This window comes from Pan paniscus, chromosome 5 (genome assembly GCF_029289425.2).
Source record: "Pan paniscus chromosome 5, NHGRI_mPanPan1-v2.0_pri, whole genome shotgun sequence".
Classification (NCBI taxonomy): Eukaryota; Metazoa; Chordata; class Mammalia; order Primates; family Hominidae; genus Pan; species Pan paniscus.
Window position 1 is genome coordinate 106,781,181 of NC_073254.2, and position 22,964 is coordinate 106,804,144.

The 22,964-nt window shown below is 36.8% G+C and overlaps 1 protein-coding gene across 1 annotated transcript in view; it reads right to left on the bottom strand.

Annotated features, from left to right (window-relative positions):
• Positions 1-203: 203 nt before the first annotated feature.
• LOC129398107 (uncharacterized) overlaps positions 204-22,964 on the bottom strand; it is a 234,844-nt gene continuing 212,083 nt past the window's right edge. The window contains exons 5-6 of the mRNA XM_063605096.1: positions 10,717-10,769; positions 204-1,770 (exon numbers count right to left, since the gene is read on the bottom strand). Coding sequence (XP_063461166.1) covers positions 1,613-1,770; positions 10,717-10,769 — 211 coding nt within the window. The 3' untranslated portion in view covers positions 204-1,612. The remainder of the gene's footprint in view (positions 1,771-10,716; positions 10,770-22,964) is intronic.

Consider the following 22,964-nt stretch of genomic DNA (forward strand, 5'->3'; position numbering starts at 1 on the left):
TCCTCCAAATGGATCTATAGTAATAGTAAAATGTAAATCAGAATCCAAGCAGATTTTGTGGGGTTTTTTTGTTTTAGAAATTTGACAAGTTGATTCTAAAATAAGATACAATTCCAAAGGACCAAGAATAACCAAAGTATCTTGAGATATGTTGGAAGACTTATACTATCAGATATCAATATTTATAACAAAATGACAGCAATTACAGCCAAGTGACATTTGTGTATGAATAGATAAGTAAAGAAATATTACAAAACAGACTCAAGAAACAAATCTATGCATATATGGTCACTTGGTAACAACATTGCCAGTGCATTGCAATGGTTAAGAAGGAAGACTTTTCCAATAAGTAGCACTGGATCAATTGATTAACCATATGAAAAAACTGGTTATGCAGTACTTCCTCATACTATACACAAAAAAATTAATTACAGATGGATTATATACTTAAATGTTAAAGCAATAAATTTCTAGATGTTAATATAAGATATTGTGTTGATATCCTATATTATGGACCTATATGACCTATCTGACTTGGGTTGGTAAAGATTTCTTAAACACAAGAATCACTGAGTTTAAACAAAAAGATTAATTCATTGATTGCATTAATATCAAGAAATTATGTTTGTGTCATTGGCAGCATCATTAAAACACATTATTAGTGGAATGAAAAGCAAATTACAGCATAAGATATTTCCAATTCTTATATTTAAAAATCATTACATATTTTAGAAACTCCTATAAATCAGTAAAAATAAAAACAAAAAAACAATTCAGTAAATATAAAAACAGTAAAAATAAAAATAATACACCCTTCACAGAAAACATTATCCAAAAGTAATAAATGCATATGAAAGTGCTAGTGTTCATTAGTCATCAGAAAAATATAAATCAAAATACTGGTACTAATCAGGTACCAGTACACAAGCTTCACATGCTAAAGTGAAAATATTTGGTAGTACCAAGAGCTGACAAAACATGAAACTATCATATATTACTGGTGGAGGTATAAATCGATGTAACTTATTTGGGGAAATGGTACTAAAGCTGAACTTATGTTCATCCTAGAATTCAGTAATTCCAAATGTATGTATATACCCAACAGAAATGAGTACATATGTATACCAAAAGAACAAACAAAAATATCAATAACAGAATTATTCTTTGTAGGCAGAACCTGGGGAGGAAAGGATGACATTTTAAACTTATGGAATGTGCCTAAAGAACTATACATAGCTTTAAATTCTTATATTACAAAGAAGAGAGGTTGAAAATTTTAAGTCTTCAACTCAAAAAAAAAAAAAGACAAAAATCAAAACACAACAAAGGTAATTCTAAGAAGGAGAAAGAAATACAAATGAGAAAATAATATAATAAAAACAATAATATAATAGAAAAGATTAATAAAGTCAAAAGTGGTTCTTTGAAAAGCATTTAAATGGAAAAAGCTCTGGCAAGACTGGTTAAGAAAGAAAAGACATGGTACAAAGAAACGCTGTTTGGAATCTTTTTAAAAATAGTAAATATAAATGACATGATAAAAATCCTATGAACAACTCCATACTAATACATTTGGAAACAAATACAAAGTGAACAATTGTTAGATAAATTATCAAAACTGTCTTTTAATGGCAGTATTATACTTAAAGGCCCAGGAGTTATTAACAGGATGACTGTGTACCTCCTGGTTGACACCTGTTTTCCCAGCATAATTATCGCATTTTCTTTCACTCTTAATTGCTCCCGTTTGCCAATAATTTATGTGGTTGCCTATAAATAAGGGAATATTGGGGATTTAGTGGGAGTTCATGTAGAAGGAGGCCCTGACTATCATCCCTACATAGGCTGCTGTCCACAATTATAAATAAGTTGAATGTGATGAGATACATGTTGGAAAAAAAACGAGTACGTGTTTGCCTCTGTCTTGGCACACTGATAGCATCACCTGGCTTCATACCCATAAGGAGCTTTATAAAGAACGGTGGTGCTGACAGAGAAGGGATTCTCAAGTTCCTCAGAGCTTCTTGGTCCTCAATCATTTGCTCCAATTCTCTAAAGCTGCTCTGCCTATACAATTTTATCAGCTTGCAGGAGAGTCAGACTAAGATAAGGTTTGCTCCAACTACTGAATATTTCTTCTAGAAACTCACCATACCCTATGCACCCCCATCCTTAAGGCTAATTTTAACCATTTGCTTGTTTACAGTTATGGTGGATCCTTGACCATTTGAGTGGAACTGATTGACAGAATTGCCACTGTAACAAGAAATTTTAAAATACACTGTTTGCCTGTGATCATCTTTATATTTATGCTACTTTCATATTTTGCACTAAAATTTAATGTTAGCCCTTTTATAAGGATAGGCTGGAATATACTTTGGTAATAAACAACACCCAAAATATCAGTGTTTAACAAAGGTACATTTCTTTTTCATACTACATGTCTACAGTAGGTCAGAAGTGTACTGTTCATCTTTAGCACTCGAAAACCCAGGCTGACAGAGTAGCCATCATCTCAGACCTACTGGTTGCTCATTATAGAACTGACATAGGTCATTGTCAGTCAGAACTCACTGGCCAGAAATAGTTAAAAGGGTCCACCCCAAAATGACACCACGCTCACCCACACCGCTCTGTCTTCAATTTTTATGGTCTTTGGAGCCTATAAGGACTTTGTAGAAAGTATCATTCTGCTTTAAAATAGTTTTTTGAAAATGTTTTTTAATTTTATTTTAAGTTACAGTGTATATGTGCAGAATGGGCAGGTTTGTTGCATAGTTAAACTTGTGCCATGGTGGTTTCCTGCATCTATCAACCCATCACCTAAGTATTAAGCCCAGCATGTATTCATTATTTTGCCTGGTGCTCTCCCTCTCCCAGCCTCCCCAACAGGCTCTAGCATGTGCTGTTTTTCTCCCTGTGTTCATATGTTCTCATTGTTCATCTCCCGCTTATAAGTGAGAACATGCAGTGTTTGGTTTTCTGTTCCTGTGTTAGTTTGCTGAGGACAATGACTTCCTGCTCCAACCATGTTGCTGCAAAGGATATGATCTCGTTCCTTTTTATGGCTACATAGTATTCCATGGTGTTTATGTACCACATTTTCTTTATACAGTCTATCATTGATGGGCATTTGGGTTGATTCCATGTCTTTGCTATTGTGAATCGTGCTGCAGTGAACATATGCTTGCATGTATCTTTGTAACAAAAATGATTTATATATTTTTAAGATATGCCCAGTAATGAAATTGCTGGATCAAATGGTGTTTCTGCCTCTAGGTCTTTGAGGAATTGCCACACTGTCTTCCACAATGGGTGAGCTAATTTACATTCCCCCCAACAGTGTAAAAGTGTTCCTATTTCTTCATAGCCTTGCAGCATCTGTTGTTTCTTGACTTTTTAATAATTGCCATTCTGACTGGCATGAGATGGTATTTCATTGTGGTTTTGATTTGCATTTTTCGAGTGATCAGTGATGTTGAGCTTTCTTTCATATGTTTGTTGCCACATAAATGGCTTCTTTTGAGAAGTGTCTATTCATGTCCTTTACTCATTTTAATGGGATTGTTTGTTTTTTTTCTTGTAACTTTAATTTCCTTGTAAACACTGGATATTAGACATTTGTCAGATGGATAGATTGCAAAAATTTTCTCCCTTTCTCTAGGTTGTCTGTTCTCTCTGATGATAGTTTCTTTTGCCATGCAGAAACTCTTTAGTTTAATTAGGTCACATTTGTCAATTTTCGCTTTTGTTACAATTGTTTTTAACATTTTCATCATGAAATTTTTGTCCATGCCTATGTCCTGAATGGTACTGCTTAGATTTTCTTCTAGGGTTTTTATTGTTTGGGGCTTTACATTGAAGTCTTTAATCCATCTTGAATTAACTTTTCTATAAGCTATAAGGAAGGGGCCCAGGTTCAATTTTCTGCATATGGCTAGCCAGTTCTCCCAGCACCATTTATTACATAGCAAATCCTTTCCCCATTGCTTGTTTTTGTCAGGTTTGTCAAAATCAGATGGTTGTAGATATATGGTCTTATTTCTGAGTTCTCTATTCTGTTCCATTGGTTTATGTGTCTGTTTTTGTACCAGGACCATGCTGTTTTTCTTACTGTATACAGTATAGTTTGAAGTTGGGTAGCATGATGCCTTTGGCTTTATTCTTTTTGCTTAGGATTGTCATGGCTATATGAGCTCTTTTTTGATTTCATATGAATTTTAAAATTGTTTCGTGTAATTCTGTGAAGAATGTCAATGGTAGTTTAGTGGGAATAGCATTGGTTCTATAAATTACTTTAGGAAGTATGGTCATTTTCACAATATTGATTCTTTTTATCAGTGAGCATGGAATGTTTTTCTATTTGTTTGTGTCTTCTCTGGTTCTTTTGAGCGGTGGTTCATAATTCTCCTTGAAGAGGTCTTTCACTTTCCTTGTTAGCTGTATTCTTAGATATTTTATTCTGTTTGTAGCAATTGTGAATGGGATTTCATTCATGATTTGGCTCTCTGCTTGTCTGTTGTTGGTGAGTAGGGATGCTTGGAATTTTTGCATGTTGATTTTGTATTCTGAGACTTTGCTGAAGTTGTTTATCAGCTTAAGAAGCTTTTGGGCTGAGACGATGGTGTTTTCTAGATATAGGATCATGTCATCTGCAAACAAAGACAATTTGACTTACTCTCTTCCTATTTGAATACTTTTTATTTCTTTCTCTTTTCTGATTGCCATAGCCAGAACTTCCAGTACTATGTCGAATAAGAATGAAGAGAGAGGTCATCCTGGTGCCTGTATTCAAGAGGAATGCTTCCAGCTTTTGCCCACTCAGTATGATGTTGGCTGTGGGTTTGTCATATAAGACTCTTATTTTTTTTTTTTTGAGATATGTTCCTTCAATGCCTAAAACTGTTTATCGACAGTTTTTAACATCAAGGGATGTTGAATTTTATTGAAGGCCTTTTCTTCATCTATTGAGATAATCATGTGGTTTTTGTCTTTAGTTCTGATTATGTGATGAATTACATTTATTGATTTGTGTATGTTGAACCAGACTTGCATGCCAGGGCTGAAGCCAACTTGATCATGGTGGATAAGTTTTTTGATGTGCTGCTGGAATCAGTTTGCCAGTATTTTATTGAGGATTTTTGCATCAGTGTTCATCAGGGATATTGGCCTGAAGTTTTTTGTTGTTGTTGTTGTATCTCTACCAGGTTTTGGTAAGAGGATGACACTGGCCTCATCAAATTAATTAGGGAGAAGTCCCTCCTTTCCAACTGTTTGGAATAGTTTCAGTGAAATGGCACCAGCTCCACTTTGTACCTCTGGCAGAATTCAGCTGTAAATCCATCTGGTCCTGGGCTTTTTTTTGTTTGGTAGGCTATTCCTGTGTCCAGGAACTTATCCATTTCTTCTAGATTTTCTGTTTATTTGCATAGAAGTGTTCATAATATTCTCTGATGGTTATTTGTATTTTTGTGGGGCCAGTGATGTTATCCCCTTTATAATTTTTTATTGTGTCTATTTTATTTTTCTCTCTTTTCTTGTCAGTCTAGCTAGAGGTCTATTTATTAATTTTTTCAAAAAAAAAAACAGCTTCTGGATTCATTGATTTTTTTTGCAGGGCTTTTCATGTCTCTATCTTCTTCAGTTCCATTCTGATCTTGGTTATTTCTTGCCTACTGCTAGCTTTGGGGTTTGTTTGCTCTTGGCCGTCTAAGTTCTTTTAGTTGTGATGTTAGGATGTTGATTTGAGATCTTTCTTGCTTTTTGATGTGGGCATTTTAGTGCTATAAATTTCCCGCTTAACACTGCTTTAGTTGCATCCCAGAGATTCTGGTACATCATTTGTTCTCATTAGTTTCAAAAAAACTTCTTGTTTTCTGCCTTAATTTCATTACTTATCCAGGAGTCATTCAGGAGCAGGTTGTTCAATTTCCATGTAGTTGTGTGATTTTGAGTGAGTTTCTTAATCTTGAGTTCTAATTGGATTGCACTGTAGTCTGAGAGACTGTTATGATTTCAGTTCTTTTTGCATTTGCTCAGGATTGTTTTACTTTCAACCGTGTGATTGATTTTGGAGTAAGTCCCATGTGGCACCAAGAAGAATGTATATTCTGTTGCTTTTGGGTGGAGAGTTCTGTAGATATCTATCAGTTTCATTTGATCCAGAGCTGAGTTCAGGTCCTCAATATCTTTGATAATTTTATGTCTTGATGATCGGTCTAGTATTGACAGTGGGGTGTTAAAGTCTCTCACTTTTATTGTGTGGGAGGCTAGCCTCTTTGTAGATCTCTAAGAACTTGCTTTATGAATCTGGGTGCTCCTGTATTGGGTGCATGTATATTTAGGATAGTTAGCTCTTCTTGTTGAATTGAACACTTTACCATTATGTAATTCCCTTCTTTGTCTTTTTTGATCTTTGTTGGTTTAAAATCTGTTTTGTCAGAAACTAGGATTGCTACCCCCTGTGTTTTCTGCTTTCCATTTGCTTGGTAAATTTTCCTCCATCCCTTTGTGTCTTTGCACGTGAGATGGATCTCTTGAATACAGCACACCATTGGGTCTTGATTCTATCCAGCTTGCCATTCTGTGTCTTTTAATTGGGGCATTTATCCCTTTTACAATTAAGGTTAATATTGTTAAGTGTAAATTTGATCCCATCATCATAATACTAGCTTGTTATTTTGTAGACACGTTATTGTAGTTGCTTCATAGTGTCAGTGGTCTTTGTACTTCAGTATGTTTTTGTAGTGGCTGGTAATAGTTTTTCCTTTCTGTATTTAATACTTCCTTCAGGAGCTCTTGCAAGACAGACCTGTTGGTAATGAATTCCCTCAGCATTTGCTTGTCTGAAAAGGATTTTATTTCTCTTTCACTTATGAAGTTTAGTTTGGCCAGATACAAAATTCTCGGTTATAAATTCTTTCCTTTAAGATTGCTGAATATTGGTCCCCATTCTCTTCTGGCTTGTAGGGTTACCACTGAGAGGTCCACTGTTAGTCTGATGGGCTTCCCTTTGTATTAGGTCAGTGCAAAATAACTGCAGTTTTTGCTATTTAAAAGTAATGTCATTACTTTAAAATGGCAAATTTTAAAATGTCGCTACTTTTAAATGGGAAAAAATGCAGTTTCTTTTGCACCAACCTAATAGATGACCTGGCTTTTCTCTCTGGCTGCACTTAACATTTTTTATTTCATTTTTACCTTGGAGAATCTGATGATTATGTGTCTTGGGTTGATCTTCTCATGGAGTATCTTACTGAGTTTCTCTGGATTTCCTGAATTTGAATGTTGGCCTGTCTTGCTAGGTTGGGGAAGTCCTCCTGGAAGATATCCTGAAGTATGTTTTCCAACCTGGTTTCATTCTCCCCATCTCTTTCAGGTACCTCAATCAGTCGTAGGTTTGGTCTTTTTACATGATCCCATAGCTTTTCGAGTTTTTTTCTTTCTTTTTCATTCTTTTTTCTCTAATCTTGTCTGCCTGTCTTATTTCAGCAAGATAGTCTTCAAGCTCTGAAATTCTTTTCTCCACTTAGTATATTGATACTTGTGATGGCATTTTGAAGTTCTCATGTTGTGTTTTTCAGCTCCACCAGGTCATTTATGTTCCTCTCTAAACTGGTTATTCTGGTTAACACCTTCTGTAATGTTTTGTCATGGTTATTAGCTTCTTTGTATTACATTAGAACATACCCCTTTAGATCAGCCAAGTTCATTATTACCCACCTTCTGAAGCCTTCTTCTGTGATCAATTCATCCATCTCAGCCTCAACCCAGTTCTGTGCCCTTGCTGCAGATGTGTTGCTATCATTTGGAGGAGAAGAGGCAGTCTGGCTGATTGAGTTTTCAGTGTTTTTGCATTGAATCTTTCTCATCTTTGTGGATTTATCTACCTTTGATCTTTGACACTGCTGACCTTTGGATGCAGTTTTTGTAGGCTCTTTTTTGTTGATGTTGTTGTTGTTGCTTTCTGTTTGTTTGTTTCTTTTTCTGTTAACAGTCAGGCCCCTCTTCTGTAGGGCTGCTGCAGTTTGCTGGGGTCCACTCCAGACCCTATTCCCCTGGGTCCCACCCCCCCAACCTGTAGGTGTCACCAGTGGAGCCTGAAGAACAGCAAAAATAGCTGCCTGCTCTTTCCTCTGGGAGCTCCATCCCAGAGGGGCACTGACCTGATTCCCACCAAAATGCTCCTGTATATGGTGTCTGGCATACCCTGTTGTGAGGTCTTACCCAGTGAGGAGGCACAGGATCAGTGATCCACTTAAAAAATCAGTCTGGCTGCCCCCTGGTGGAGCAGGTGCGCTGCACTGTGGGGAATACCCCTCATCTTGGCTGCCCGGACTCTTCAAAGCCAGCAGGCAGGAAAGACTAAGTCCATTGAACTGCGGAGACTGCAGCCACCCCTCTTCCCAGGAGCTCCATCCCAGGGAGATCAGAGTTCTGTCCCTAAACCCCTGGCTGGAGTGCTGAAATTCCTATACGGAGGTCCCACGTGGTGAGGAGGGATGGATCCAGGTCCCACCTAAAGAAGCAGTCTGGCCACAATCTGCACAGCTGCTGTGCTGCGCTGTGGGGAATTCCTACTGATCCAAATCACCCAGTCTCCGGGGGCAGGGGACAATGGCTGACCGAAGCAACAGTGATGGCAGTCCCCATTCCTCTCAGAACTCCATCATCTTGGGCAGTCTCCAGCCTGCTGCTGCTGGTCACAACCGGAGCAGCCACCAAGAGTCTGCACAGCTCTGTAACTGGGACCCAAGGCCCTGGTGACAGGGACTTATGAGGGGATCTCTTGATCCACAGATTGCACAGATCCACGGAAAAAGTGTGTGGTTTCCCGGGTGGGGTAGCAAAATTACTCACCACCTCACTTGGCTGGGGTGGAAGGGCCCCTTGCCCCGTGTGGCTCCTGGATGGGCCGTTGCTCCACCCTGCTTTTCCTTGCTCTCCATGGGTCATGCCAACTGCCTAGTCTGTCCCAGTGAGGGAACCTGGATGCCTCAGTTGAAGGTGAAGGATTCATTCACCGTTTTCATTCTACTTGGTGGGAGCTGCCAATCACAGTTGCCTCTAATTGACCTTCTCGGCCCTATTTCCCTTCTTTTAAAAATTAACTTAAATTTTGTTTTATTGTGATAAGAACATTTGACACAAAATCTACCCTCTTAATAAATTGAGTGTACCATACATTGGTGTTGACTTTAGGTACAATGTTGTACAGTAGATCTCTAGAGCTTATTCATCTTGCTTGACTGAAACTTTAAATTTTGTAATTTATGTAAATTTATTAAATTGTGTGCTATACATTCTTTGTATCAGTTAAATGTATAATAAATTTATGCAGGGAGATATGCACATCAGGACCTGGAGTAGAGTAAGAAAAGCAAGGCACCTAAGGCACAAAATTCAGGAGGCACTCACACTGAGGTTCCTCACACTAGTCCCTGCCCTGTGTACTTTCAGTCTCCCACCCCACTTTAAGGCTGCTTGTTAAATATTTACCAACACACCATCACCTTCAAATAAATACTACTTTCATTTGTTACATGAACATAGACCATGTCATGAAAGTGTCATTAAAAATTTCCCTGGCTTGTAATTGAATATTAGCTTGTCCTGTTTTTCATCCAATTCTGCACTATGAAGTCTTTTACTAAATACAATATGAGATTCTTGATCACGGTGAATTTCAGACTGGGCATCTGTCTAAATAGAAGGATCCAGTATGTCTACTCAAATGGGGAGACAAAAACAACTTTGAAAAAATGAGGGACATGAGAAAGTCCAGCAGATTCTGAAACAAAGTCCCCAGAGATAAGAAAAAGTAGAACTCAGAGAGATTGTAGCAGGCTGGACAAAAGATATATATCGTAAGAGAATACTGTGAATCCAGTTCAAAAAGAAAACAAAAGCTTTAAGCAGGAAAAGTAGAAATGCTACTATTGATTCATTGAGAGAATGAAATGAAGGAACATCTGAGCCCTCAAAAATTAAAGCAAAAAAAATCTCATTGAGGAATAGTGATCTTTCTCATTGAAGGAGGGTACAAATGTAGTTCCCATTCTTTGTCCATTTGCAACTAATTCATTTGCCTAGCACTTACTTTCTTACTATCATCATTTATGTTACGGTTGATCACTGTTCTTAACCAAACCTTCTTCTATGTAAATATTCATATGCAGTGTGCTTCTTGGCATTATTTACATTTTGATAAGTCAAGAAAAAGTTTTGGATCTTAATATTAATTGTGAATATACTTGAACTTATTTTTCACCTACATTCACCTCTTGCAATAAATACCTCTCAGCCTAGACTCTCCTTCAAACACCAATCGAGAGAAAAACCACATTATGATTAGACATGCTTTCATGGGTGCTCTTTCGATCATAAAAATCCAAAATTAAAGGGTAGGTTATTAATTGAATTTCTATGTTTTGTTTTTAGCTACAAAATGACAAATGCATAGTTACGAAAATCATGTTTGAAGAAATTCTGACAAATGCATAGTTATGAAAATCACATTTGAAGAAATTATTTTCATTTTTTCTATTTTAGGACAAGAGTAAAGGTTACTGCTACAGGAACTGTCATCAGTAGTACTTTCTCACATCTCCCTTGCTCTTGCTTTGTCAAATGGGATTGAGTGTAGAAAAGCTATTTTGCAACAAATGGGGAGTTGGTTGTTCAGTTGCATTCTTCTTTGCCCTGGTGGCTACTTACCATCTGGCAGGTACTCCCGTTGGTGTTGGCCAGGCTCATCTTCCTCAGAGTGGCTGGAAATGTACAACCTGTTACTCAGTGACTGCCAGTAAATAAGGAACTTCTCTAATTTCCCATTCTGCTTTGGTTGCCAAATGAATACATTACTTTAATATCTAAAAGCCTTTACCAGCTGCTGGGTTCTGTTATTTCCCATTGTGATTACCTGAACTTCCCAGCTCCCATATTGTTCTGCCATTTTCACAGTGGGGTCCCCAGAGACACTGCACAAAAATCTCAGAACTATTGCCTCTGAAACTTTATGAAGCCAAAGCAGTCCAATTTTCCATAGTCCACAAACTACAACATCCTGGCAAACTGGCCTCTCATCCAAAGGTTTTTCTTCCCAGTAAGTTTGTAACACTCCCTAATGCTCTTCTTGTTGATTTTTAATTTGACAAATAACACTGTATGTATTTATCATGTACAACATGATGTTTCAAGGTATATGTGCATCCTGGAATGCTTAACTCTTGCTAATTAACAAATACATTACCTCACACAGTTACCATTTTTGCGGTGAGAACATTCAACATTCACTCTCTTTGCCTTTTTCAAGAATACAATTTATCATCATTAACTTTGGTTACCCTGCTGTACAGTAGATATCTTGAATGTATTCCTCCTATCTACCTGTAATTATGTATACTTGGACTAACCCCCCTCCTCACCACCAGCCTCTCATAACCCACTACTGTACTCTCTACTTCTATGAGATTGACTTTTTTAGATTCCACTCATGAATGAGATCATGCAGTGTTTATCTTTCTGTGCCTGGCTTATTTCACTTAATATAATGTCATTTAGATACATCCATCTTGTCACAAATGACAGAATTTCATTTTTTAATGGCTGAATATGGTATTCATTGTGTATATGCCACATTTTCTTAATCCATTCATCCACTGATGGACATTTAGGTTGATTTCATATCTTGGCTTTTGTAAACAAAGCTGCAATAAACATGGCAGTGCAGATAACTCTTTGACATACTGATTGCACATCTTTTGCATATATACCCATTAGTGGAATTGCTGGATCATATGGTAGTTCTATTTTTAGTTTTGTGAGGAACCTCGATACTGTTTTCCTTAATGGCTATACTAATCTAATGCTTCTGTTTTCTTTACTTCACAATTCAGGTCTTTGGATAAGGATATTCTTCAATTTACACAGATGATTAGTTACATAAGGTGTGGAAATCAGGTTTTTTAAAATTGACATATATGTTGACTCTACTAGGGACAGTTATTGTGTAAAAGAACATTGTTAGAATTCTTTGATAAGCCAATTCTTTTGCGTATCAAATGACCACACCTAATTTACATATGTGAAAAACAAAATGCTCATGTATCACATGTGCTTAAATACTAAGTACACCATAAAAGATGTTTACATTACAACGTCTCATTTCACAGCATAGTCACTATTAATTTCTATTGTTTGGAAGTCCTTTTGCTTATTTTCTTTTTACTTGTTTTTGAAGTAAGACATCAATAAACCACAGGCATAGATTTCTTTTTCCAGAAATATCAGTGATGAACAGCAGCGTTAATATGTGGGGAATGTGCTACAAGAGTGGTATCCATCCTGATTGGTCAGTGCTAATCAAATTTAATGACTCTATCAATCATTAGATTTTTTGCTATCATCCCTTCTCATCAAAAAAGTTGCTTTCAAATAAGAAATGGAGGACGTGAGTATCTTAAATTAATCACCTAATAAATTATTCCCCAAACTGAGGCCCAAGAAATACTAGCCCTTTAAAATTTCCCATCAGTTTACCCATACATTTTGGGCATACTATTCCTTCTTACTAACCACCACATACATACAGGACTATTATTACTTATATTAATATTGAGATTATTGAATCTAATTTTACAATATAGATTTCCTTCAGAGTATTAAATAGTCTTTAAAAACAAATGGTATGATATGACATATATGTCAATTATAAACACCCTAAGATTATAAAATTATTTAAATTTTTTCTTGGAAGTATATTTCTGTCCTTTTTTTAAAGGGAGACAGCATTCATAATGAGAAAAAAAAAGTCTCTTTTCAACACTATTATTACATTGCCAATTACTTTTTTAAAGGATGGGGATTATCTGATCAAGCAAGTATAATAAATTTTGCCATCTATAGTCTTTTGAAAATTGCCTGCACATATCAGGGCCTTTAGGACTCTAAGACAATTTGCAACAAATTGACAGATTTAAACTAAATTGAGTATTTTCTAAATGAATATATTCATGGACATTTTTTCTGGGGTGTGACTAATAAAACCTTGAGAAATATAGAACAAATACTGGCTACCCTGAGATCATTTGGTAATTCACCAAAAATGATTGACTATTAAAATCTAGCATTAAAAATATCAATTTTTGGTGTAAATTGAAGAGTACAAGTACAGCTTTTTTTAACATGGTATATTGCATAGAGGTGAAGTCTAGGCTTTTAGTGTAACCATCAGTGGAATAATGTACACTGTAACCACTAAATAATGCCTCATCCCTCACCCCCTCCCATCTACCCATCCTTTTGAGTCTCCAGTGTCTATTATTTCACAATCTATGTCCATGGGTGCACATTATTTGCTCTCACTTATAAGTGAGAACATGTGGTATTTGACTTTCCTTTTCTAAGTTGTTTCTCAAATGTTTTATATAGTGTCCAAACATTTGCAACATTATTAAATAATAGAATTTCAACACAGAAAGTGTGCTTTTATTTTCTGTATGTTATAGACCCCACTGCATGATATGGAAGAAATGTTGCTGGCACTTTTAGTAATTCTTATATGATAGTCCTGGCCTAGGGACTCAGGAACACATTCAGTCTGCTCCAGTCTACCTCTAGCAACGAGAATGAATGAGACACTGCAGACCTGACTCTCTCAGGAAAAAGTGAAGAGGCCAGTGTGGCTGGAACAGAGAGACTGAGGCAAGTCATAGGCAAAGAGGTCGGGGGAGAACTGAGGGCAGGTGAGACCTGAAGAGCCTGTGGGCCATGGGGAAGACTTTGGCTTTTACTCTGAGTGAGATGGGGGGACATTGGAGGGTTTTTAGCAGACAAGTATTCTGATGTAACTTACATTTTTAAAGGATCATACTCTCTGCAGTGATGAAAGTAAATTATAGAGGGCTGGGAAGACAAGCAGAAAGACCTTTTGGGACAAGAACCATAATCCAGGCAAGATATCACAACAGCCTGAGTATGGGCAGTAATATGAATAGGGTGAGATGGTGTGAGGGTGAGATAAAAAGACAAGTCATGGATAACTCCAAGGCCTGAGAAACTCGAAGATGAAGTTGCCATCAACTGAGATGGGAAAATTGTGGGTGGAACACACAATTGAGGCAGATAGATTAGGAGTTCAGTTTTGAACATATAAAGTCTGAGATGTCTCTTAGACATGGAAGTGGATATGTGAGTAGGAAGTTGGATATAGTATATATCTGGAGCTTAGCAGAGAAGAGGCTAAAAATTCATTTTCATTTCTGTTCTAATTCTCTTCTCAAAACTAACCAAAAAAACTCAGAAAATTGGCACATTTCTGATACAATAACTGAGTAAGATGGCAAATTCTGCTAGAATCCATGAAGATAGATTCTGATTCTGGATTCTAACTAAAAACATACCCCAGAACATTATTTGACTTGATTTTTATTTGATTCTCTCACCTTGACATTATGGGCAGTGAGTTAAATTTTTCTAGATGGTAATGGCTTTCTGCCCATAAAAACCACTTATTCATTCTTTCTGATACAAACATTTACTCAGCTCCCACAATATGTGAGGCACCTATTATTCCCCATAGTTCATTATCTTTCTTGAATAGCAAAACTAGCCCAAGGGTCAGGGGTAAAGCTGAATTTGAAAGGAAATAGCTTGCCCCAAAATGTTGAAAGGACAGCCTGATAAACTCTTGATTTTAAGAGAGCTAACACTGAGAACATCTGATGTGAGAACAAAATTTTGGAAAATACAAGTACAGCAAACAGAAGCATTGTCTGGGGCTATGGGGCTTTCTACTGCCCAGAAGGATGATTGAAGAAATAATTTACTTGAAAAGTATTATGGTAGTTAGCATAGTCTGCTATGGTTCAGGAAAAGTGAAAATCTTTCCCACATATTCAGGGATTAGTTTTCGTTTTGTTTTGTTTTGTTTTTAATGGAGACAGCGAAAAGTGAAATCAAAAAACTAATCTAAAAGAATTATATCCCAACATTTTAAAATTTGCTTTTTACTTTAAATTTTACATGACACAGTATTAAAAGGGTAAAATTTCCTTGGAGAATGCAGTAGATAGATACTATGAAAAGTGCATTAAAATAGAAATTTAATTCAACAAATGTGTATTTAGTGTTTCCATGTACAAATACAGGTTGAAACTATGAAGAGTAATGAGAAACAGTCTCTCTCTGGAATTCATGTCATGAGAGGGTAGAGAAATTTACATATGCACATAAATGGCACTAATACTAGGCAGACTATCCTAACTACAATAATAGATGGCATGTGAGCACAAAGAAGAAAGAGATTAATTATGGGAGTGGGATGACTAAGCTTCTTAGAGGAGGATGGACTTAGGTTTAAAAAACTTACTAATGATGAGAATCAGAAACCAGGGTGGAGATGAATTTCCAGACAGAGAGATTTTGAGCTGGATCTAGAGATAGGAATGCAAGTCATTTATGGAACAATTAATGGCCATTACAGAAAGTGTGATAATGAGTAAGAAGGAGATGAGAAAGGTTCAGGAATAGTGAAAATTACTAATTACAGATGGACACAGCTAGTGCACAATTTTCAGGCTGCATGCTATCTTAGGGATAGACTTGTGGCTTTTGGAATTATTCTTAGTAGCTTTATTAAGGTATAATTGGCATAAAATAAATTGCACATATGTAAAGTGTATGATATGTTAAGATTTGACATATGTTTGCACCTACAAGACCATCACCACAATTAAGGTAGTGAACATATCCTTCACCCCCCAAAATTTTCTCACGTGCCTTCATAATTCTTCCCTCTCTCTCCTCCTCCTAATCCCCAGGCAACCAATGTTTTATATAATTTCAACTTTTATTTCAGATTGAAGGGATGGATGTGCAGGTTTGTTGCCTGGGCATATTGTGTGATGCTGATGTTTGGGGTATGGATGATCCTGTCATACTGAGCATAGTACCCAACACTTAGTTCTTCGACCCTGGCTCCCTGCCTTCCCTCGCTTGTCTAATAGTCCTGGTGTTTATTGTTGCCATATTTATGTCCATGAGTATCCAATGTTTGGCTCCCACTTATAAGTGAGAACAGGTAGTATTTGGTTTTCTGTTTCTGTGTTAATTCACCTAGGATAATGGCCTCCAGCTGCATCTATGTTGTTCCAAAGGACATGATTTTGTTCTTTTTTATGGCTGCATAATATAATGATCTGCTTTCTGTCACCATAAATTAGTTTACATTTCCTAGAATTCTACATAAATGGAATGCTAAACTATGTTCTCTTTGTTGTCTGAGTCTGCTCACTCAACAAAAATGTTTTGAGAGTCAGCCATGTTGTAGTGTGTTTCAATAGTGCATTGCTTTTTATTGCTAGGTACAATTGCTTCGTGTAGATATAGTAGTTTGTTTCTATTCACCAACTGACAGACTTGCAGATTGTTTCCAGTTTGGGACTATTTCACATAAAGCTGCCAGGAACATTCATGTGCAACTGTTTTTTTTTTTTTTTTTAACTTTAAGTTCTGGGATACATGTGTAGAACATGTAGGTTTGTTACATAGGTGTGCGTGTGCCATGGTGGTTTGCTGCACCTATTGACACGTCCTCCACATTCTCTTACCTCATGTACAAGTCTTTGTGTAGACATGAACTCTCACTTGTCTTGAGTAAATACCTAGGCATGGAATGGTGGGATCACAGTTGTACCATTTTACATTCCCACCAGTGCTGTGTGAGAGTTCCAATTCCTCCACACCTTGCCAAATTCAGTATGTATGATCAGTCCTTTTAGAAATTTATTCTCTCTCTCCACACAGTCACATACAAATAGCCCTTCTGTAGTGATGAGATAAATGTAATAGACAATGTTTTTAATAAATTAAAATATAGCAGAATATCCATTCATATTCAGAAAAATAGAGATAAATACCAGGGAAAATAGTCAAGAGTTAAGGGGATTAAATTTTAGAAAGTGGGCTGAGAAATGATAAGAAAAGGGCAGGATACAGTAGTAGGTATTTATTACATTTTTAAGAATATTTAACATTTTAAGACATTCCATGGGTTACTTTAAAAGAAAACAAAGATACTTTTAAATGAATAAACCAAAGAAGCCTGAGAGTTCTTTTCAAAAGAGCATGTAAGGGCCTCATTACCTATGTTTAATTTAGATTTATTTAATACAACATAAAATCCTTATTAATTGCTTTGTATTTTGAAAATACACTTTGGAATAATTATCACAATTAATGTATTTTGTAGCCATTAAACCAGATGAAGAATTGTTGTGGGTGACCTACTGATGATAGAGTGTTCAAGAATCTCTAAGTATGGAGGTTCCCCAAAAAGGTAAAAATAGAACTACCATATGAACCAGCAATCTCACTACTGGTTTTATATCCAAAGGAAAGAAAATGACTATGTTAAAGAAATAACTGAACTTCCATATTTATTGCAGCACTATTCACAATATCCAAAATATGGAACCAACCTAAGTATCTGTCAACAGATGAGTGGATATTTTTTACTGTGTATACACACAATGGAATGCTATTCGGCCATTTAAAAACAACAGAATGCTGCCATTCTCAGCATCATTTAGAGCAACATGGATGAGCCTCGAGGATTATGTTAAGTGAAATAAGCAGACACAAAAAGTTAAATGCTGCATGTTCTTACTCATATGTAAAGTTGATCTCATAGAAGAAGAGAGTAGAATAGTGGTTACTAGAGGCTGGGAATGGTAAGAGGGAAAGGGGTATAGGGAGAGGTGGGTTAACAAACACAAAGTTACAACTAGACAAAAAGAACAAGTTCTAGTGTTCTGTAGCACTGTGGGGTGACTATAGTTAACAATAATTTATTGTATAACTCCAAATAGCTAGAAGAGAGGATTCTGAATGTTCCCAACATGAAATGATAAAGTTTGAGATTATGGATATGCCAATTAACCTGATTTGATAATCACACATTGTATACATTTATTAAACTATCACTCTGTACCCCATAAACATATACAATTATGTGTCCATTAAAAATAATTTTTAAAAATAAATTTAAAAGAGCAAAAAAGAATCACTGTTTATCCTAAGCAGAGTTCACACTTAAAATAATATATAAACATTATGAAAACAAATACTCTTTATAGTCATCAGCCACACTTCATTAAATGTTTAGTTTGGGCAAGGTACTTGAATAGATTAAGTTTAAATAACTGGCAAATGTTAGAATCATTTACAAGTAAGAACACACTACATTAATTCATGTGCATTGAATGATGTGGAGTCTAGTTATTGCCCTGATTACCAAATGAATAAAACCTTGAGAGGCAGGGTGAAATAAAGTACATGGCCTTTGGCTACAAAGAGCCTGGGTTTGTATCTTGACATCGCCATTTATGAGCTATGTGATATGAGTATAAGGTAACATTATAAAACTTCAGTTTCTTCATCTTTAAAAATAGCATTAAAATGATACTACTTCTTAAGATTGTTTTGAGGAGTATATGATATAAATTCTAAGTACAGTGCCAGGTACAAAAGTGCTCAATAAAGTTAAGCTATTATTATTACCTGGGTATTCATTACCATTACCATAAAAAGCTCTAAGAACTAAAAATTAAGTATTATATGAAATTTTAATTTTGAAAAATACTTTGATTTTATTAATATCTCAGGACAATTAAAGCAGTTAATTATTAAAATCCAAAAAGAATTCAAATTATTTTACAATAAAGAGATGTAGAAACCAACTTACAGTTGCCATATTTGTTAACTAGCATATAATGGCCACACTAAGTTTCTTTTGATCACTATTGTTATCTTTACAAATGAATTACAAGGCACATTCTCAAGTTAAAGCAGTGACTTAAACCTGGGAGGCGGAGGTTAGAGTGAGCCAAGATTGCACCACTGCATTCCAGCCTCCTTGACAGAGTGAAACCGTCTCAAAAAAAAAAAAAAAAAAAGTTAAAGCAGTGGAGCTAATATTTGTTCCAAAAAGATTTTTGAGTCATGGCTTAGAAATGTAAACTCCTAATACATTCTGTGAGCCAGCAGGTACACACAACACTGGTCTTTCTACTGATTTATCTTTGAATTAACTAACTTTTATGTCATCTCCATTTCACTGTTAAGCCTATCCAAGTAATTTTTATTCTGAAAGTATATATTTCAGTTTTGGAATTTTTATTTGGTTCTTTCTTAAAACTTTTCTCTGCTGAAAATCTCTATTTCTTCAAACATTTCAAGCATATGTTCCATTATGTCATTGAGGATGGTTATAATAGCCACTTTAAAATCCTTGTTTGTTATTTTCAATATCAGAGTCAGTTTCCATTGATTATCATCTTTTGAGAATGGGTCACAGTTTTTTTTTTTTTTTTTTTTTTTTTTGGTCTTTGTCAAGAACTTTCAAATTGCAGCCTGACATGAGTATTAAATTGTAGAGGTTCTGAATTCTGTTATAGTCCTATGATGAGTGTTTTTTTTTTTTGAAGTTCAATTAACTTGGCCGAATGAAAACTGTAAATTCTGTCACTTAAGAAGGAGCTCAAACCTTAATTCAATTTTTTAATCCTTAAATGAGCTGTCTGCAGTTTACCATGCACATGTGTAATTCAGGGGTTAGCCAGAGATTTGGGTAGAGTTTATACACAGAATTTGTGCTTCCTTTCTCTGCTTCTCTCCTTTCTGCAATTCTACGCTCACTTTCAAATGGCTTTGGTTGTCCTGAAATTCATCTTCTGGGCAACAGGACTGCAAGTTTTCTATAAGTTTCATTCATCTCATGCAGCACTGGCTGGAGTCTGCCCCCAATCTAAAATTCATAAAATACAGGAAACTCTCATTGTATCATTAACTTTGCTCATATGCTAACTTCCCTCGAAAATCTGTCTTCGTTTCATCTCCAGTGCCTTCATGTAGTTGATCTTTGTATTTTTTCCAGAGTTTACAGTTGTTTTCTATGGGACGGTCAGTCTGGTAGGAGCTTAGTTGACCATACAGACTACTGATTATACTTTAGTATAATTCTACTTGATGGCCCTTCACAGGACTTCAGTAGGATTTGTGATAAAGTATGCAAGGATATCTGAACCACATTCAACTTCTCCAAGAGGAAAGAACTCTAATCCAATGGGGTCAAATTTCGGAACACTGATTGGACTGTGTTTACTAGTGAGCAGGTCATTATGTGTTCAAAAGCCACCCTGTCTATTTAAACTGAGTTAATGCCAAACTCCCCAAATAGAAAACCCAATCCACTTTGCTGTCACTCTTTTCTCCTTTTCTCAGGAGCACTTAGGTACTTTCATTGTTTCATATTCAAGTACATAGTTGGACCTAGACCTGAGATTTAGGTTTAAGTGAAGAAAAAGACTCAGATTTAAGTGATGTAACCTGTCCAGGAAACCTAAAAACACTACATAAGGGTTTGGGAAATAAGCATCTTTGATAATTTTTAAAGTAGCTTCCTTTTATAATTTTCCTTTGAGAAATTCATAGGAAAAAGAGGTATTCAGACAGCAGAATTGGACATCCTAGGTCCCCAGCCAAAAGGCTATTAAGCCCTCAAAAACTTCTCATTAAGGCTCTAAGTAGTGAGATTCAGATGGCATGACAAAAAGTGAGGGGTATGGGGTAAGGAATGAAGAAGAACATAGTAGAGAAAATTCTGTTGGAGACTGGTCTCAAATGTCATATAAACTAAACAAAATTTTTTAAATCCTTAGATCTTATGTAATCAAATTATACCCAAGATCTCACAATAAATTGCAGAGAAGGTGCTAGAATCCAAATGTGCTCACTCCAGCCCAGTAAGTTTTCTACAATACCACACAACTACAAGCTTTCTGTAAGTCTAGACTCCCCATGTCAAAAAAATGTGTTGCTGGAAGGATTATAAGCCTCATTACTTGTATTATTCCATTCTCATACTGCTATTAAGAAATATCAAAGACTGGGTAGTTTATAGAGAAAAGAGGCTTCATTGATTCACAGTTTCTAATGGCTGGGGAGGCCTCAGGAAACTTACAATCATGGCAGAAGGCACCTCTTCAAAGGGCAGCAGGAGAGAGAATGAGTGCCAAAAGAAGGGAGAAGCTGCTTATAAAACTATCAGATCTCATGAGAACTAACTTACTATCACGAGAATAGCATGGGGGAAACTGCTCCCATGATTCAATTATCTCCACCTGGTCCCACCCTCGACACATAGGCATTATTACAATTCAAGGTGAGATTTAGGTGGGAACACAGAGCTAAACCGTATCATTCCACCCCTGGTCACTCCCAAATCTCACGTCCTCATATTTCAAAACACAGTCATTCCCTCTCAACAGTCCCCCAAAGTCTTAACTCATTCCAGCATTAACCCAAAAGTCCAAGTCCAAAGTCTCATCTAAGACAAGGCAAGTTCCTTCCACTATGAGCCTGTAAAATCAAAAGCAAGTTAGTTACTTCCTAGATACAATGGGGGTACAGGTATTGGGTAAATATACCCATTCCAAATGGGAGAAATTGGCCAAAACAAAGGGGCTACAGGCCCCATGCAAGTAGGAAATCCAACAGGGCAGTCATTAAATCTTAGAGTTCCAAAATGATATCCTTTGACTCCATGTCTCACATCCAGGTAACATTGATGCAAGAGGTGGCTTCCCATGGTCTTGAGCAGCTCTACCTCTGTGGCTTTGCAGGGTACAGCCTCCCTCACAGGTGCTTTCACAGGCTGGTGCTGAGTGTCTGTGGCTTCTCCAGGCACATGGTGAACGCTGTTAGTGAATCTACCATTCTGGGACCTGGAGGACAGTGGTCCTTTCCTCAAAGCTCCACTAGGCAGTGCCCCAGCAGGGACTCTGTGTGGGGACTCAAACCTCACATTTCCCTGCACTCTGCCCTATCAGATGTTTGCCATGAAGGCTCCACCCCTGCATTAAATTTCTGCCTGGACATCCATGCATTTCCATACATCCTCTGACATCTAGGTGGAGGTTCCTAAAGCTCAGTTTTTGGCTTCTGTACACCCACAGGCCCAACACGATATGTAAGCCACCAAGGCTTGGGGCTCACACCCTCTGAAGCAATGGTCTGAGCTGTATGCTGGCCCCTTTTAGCCACAGCTGGGATGCAGGGCACCAAGTCCTGAGACTGCACAAAGCAGCAAGGTGCTGGGCCCAGCCCAGGAAACCATTTCTTCCTCCTACGCCTCTGGGCCAGTGATGGTAGGGGCTGCCATGAAGACCTCCGACATGCCCCAGAGACATTTTCCCCACTGCCTTGGCAATTAACATTTGGCTCCTTGTTACTTATGCAAATTTCTGCAGCTGGCTTGAATTTCTCCTCACAAAATGGGTTTTTCTTTACTATCACATCATCAGGGTGCAAATTTTCCAAATTTTTATGCTCTGCTTCCCTTTTAAACACAACTTCCAATTCCACATAGTCTCTTTGTCAATGCATAAAATTGAATGCTTTTAAGAGGACCCAAGCCACATCTGAAAAGCTTTGCTGCTTAGAAATTTCTCCCATCAGATACCCTAAATCATCTCTTTCAAGTTCAAAGTTTCATAGATCTTTAGGGCAGGGGAAAAATGCCACCAGTCTCTCTGCTAAAGCATAACAAAAGTCACCTTTTTTCCAGTTCCCAACAAGTTTCTCATCTCCATCTGAGACCACCTCATCCTGCACTTCATGGTCCATATCACTATCAGCATTTTGGTCAAAACCATTCAACAAGTCTCTAGGAAATTCCAAACTTTCCCACATCTTCCTGTCTCTTCTGAGCCCTCTAAACTCTTCCAACCTTTGCCTGTTACCCAGTTCCAAAGTCGCTTCCATATTTTTGGATATCTGAATAGCAGCATCCCACTCTCTGCTATACCAATTTACTGTATTAGTCCATTCTCATGCTGCTATAAAGAAATACCTGAGACTGGGTAATTTATAAAGAAAAGACATTTAATTGACTCACAGTCCTG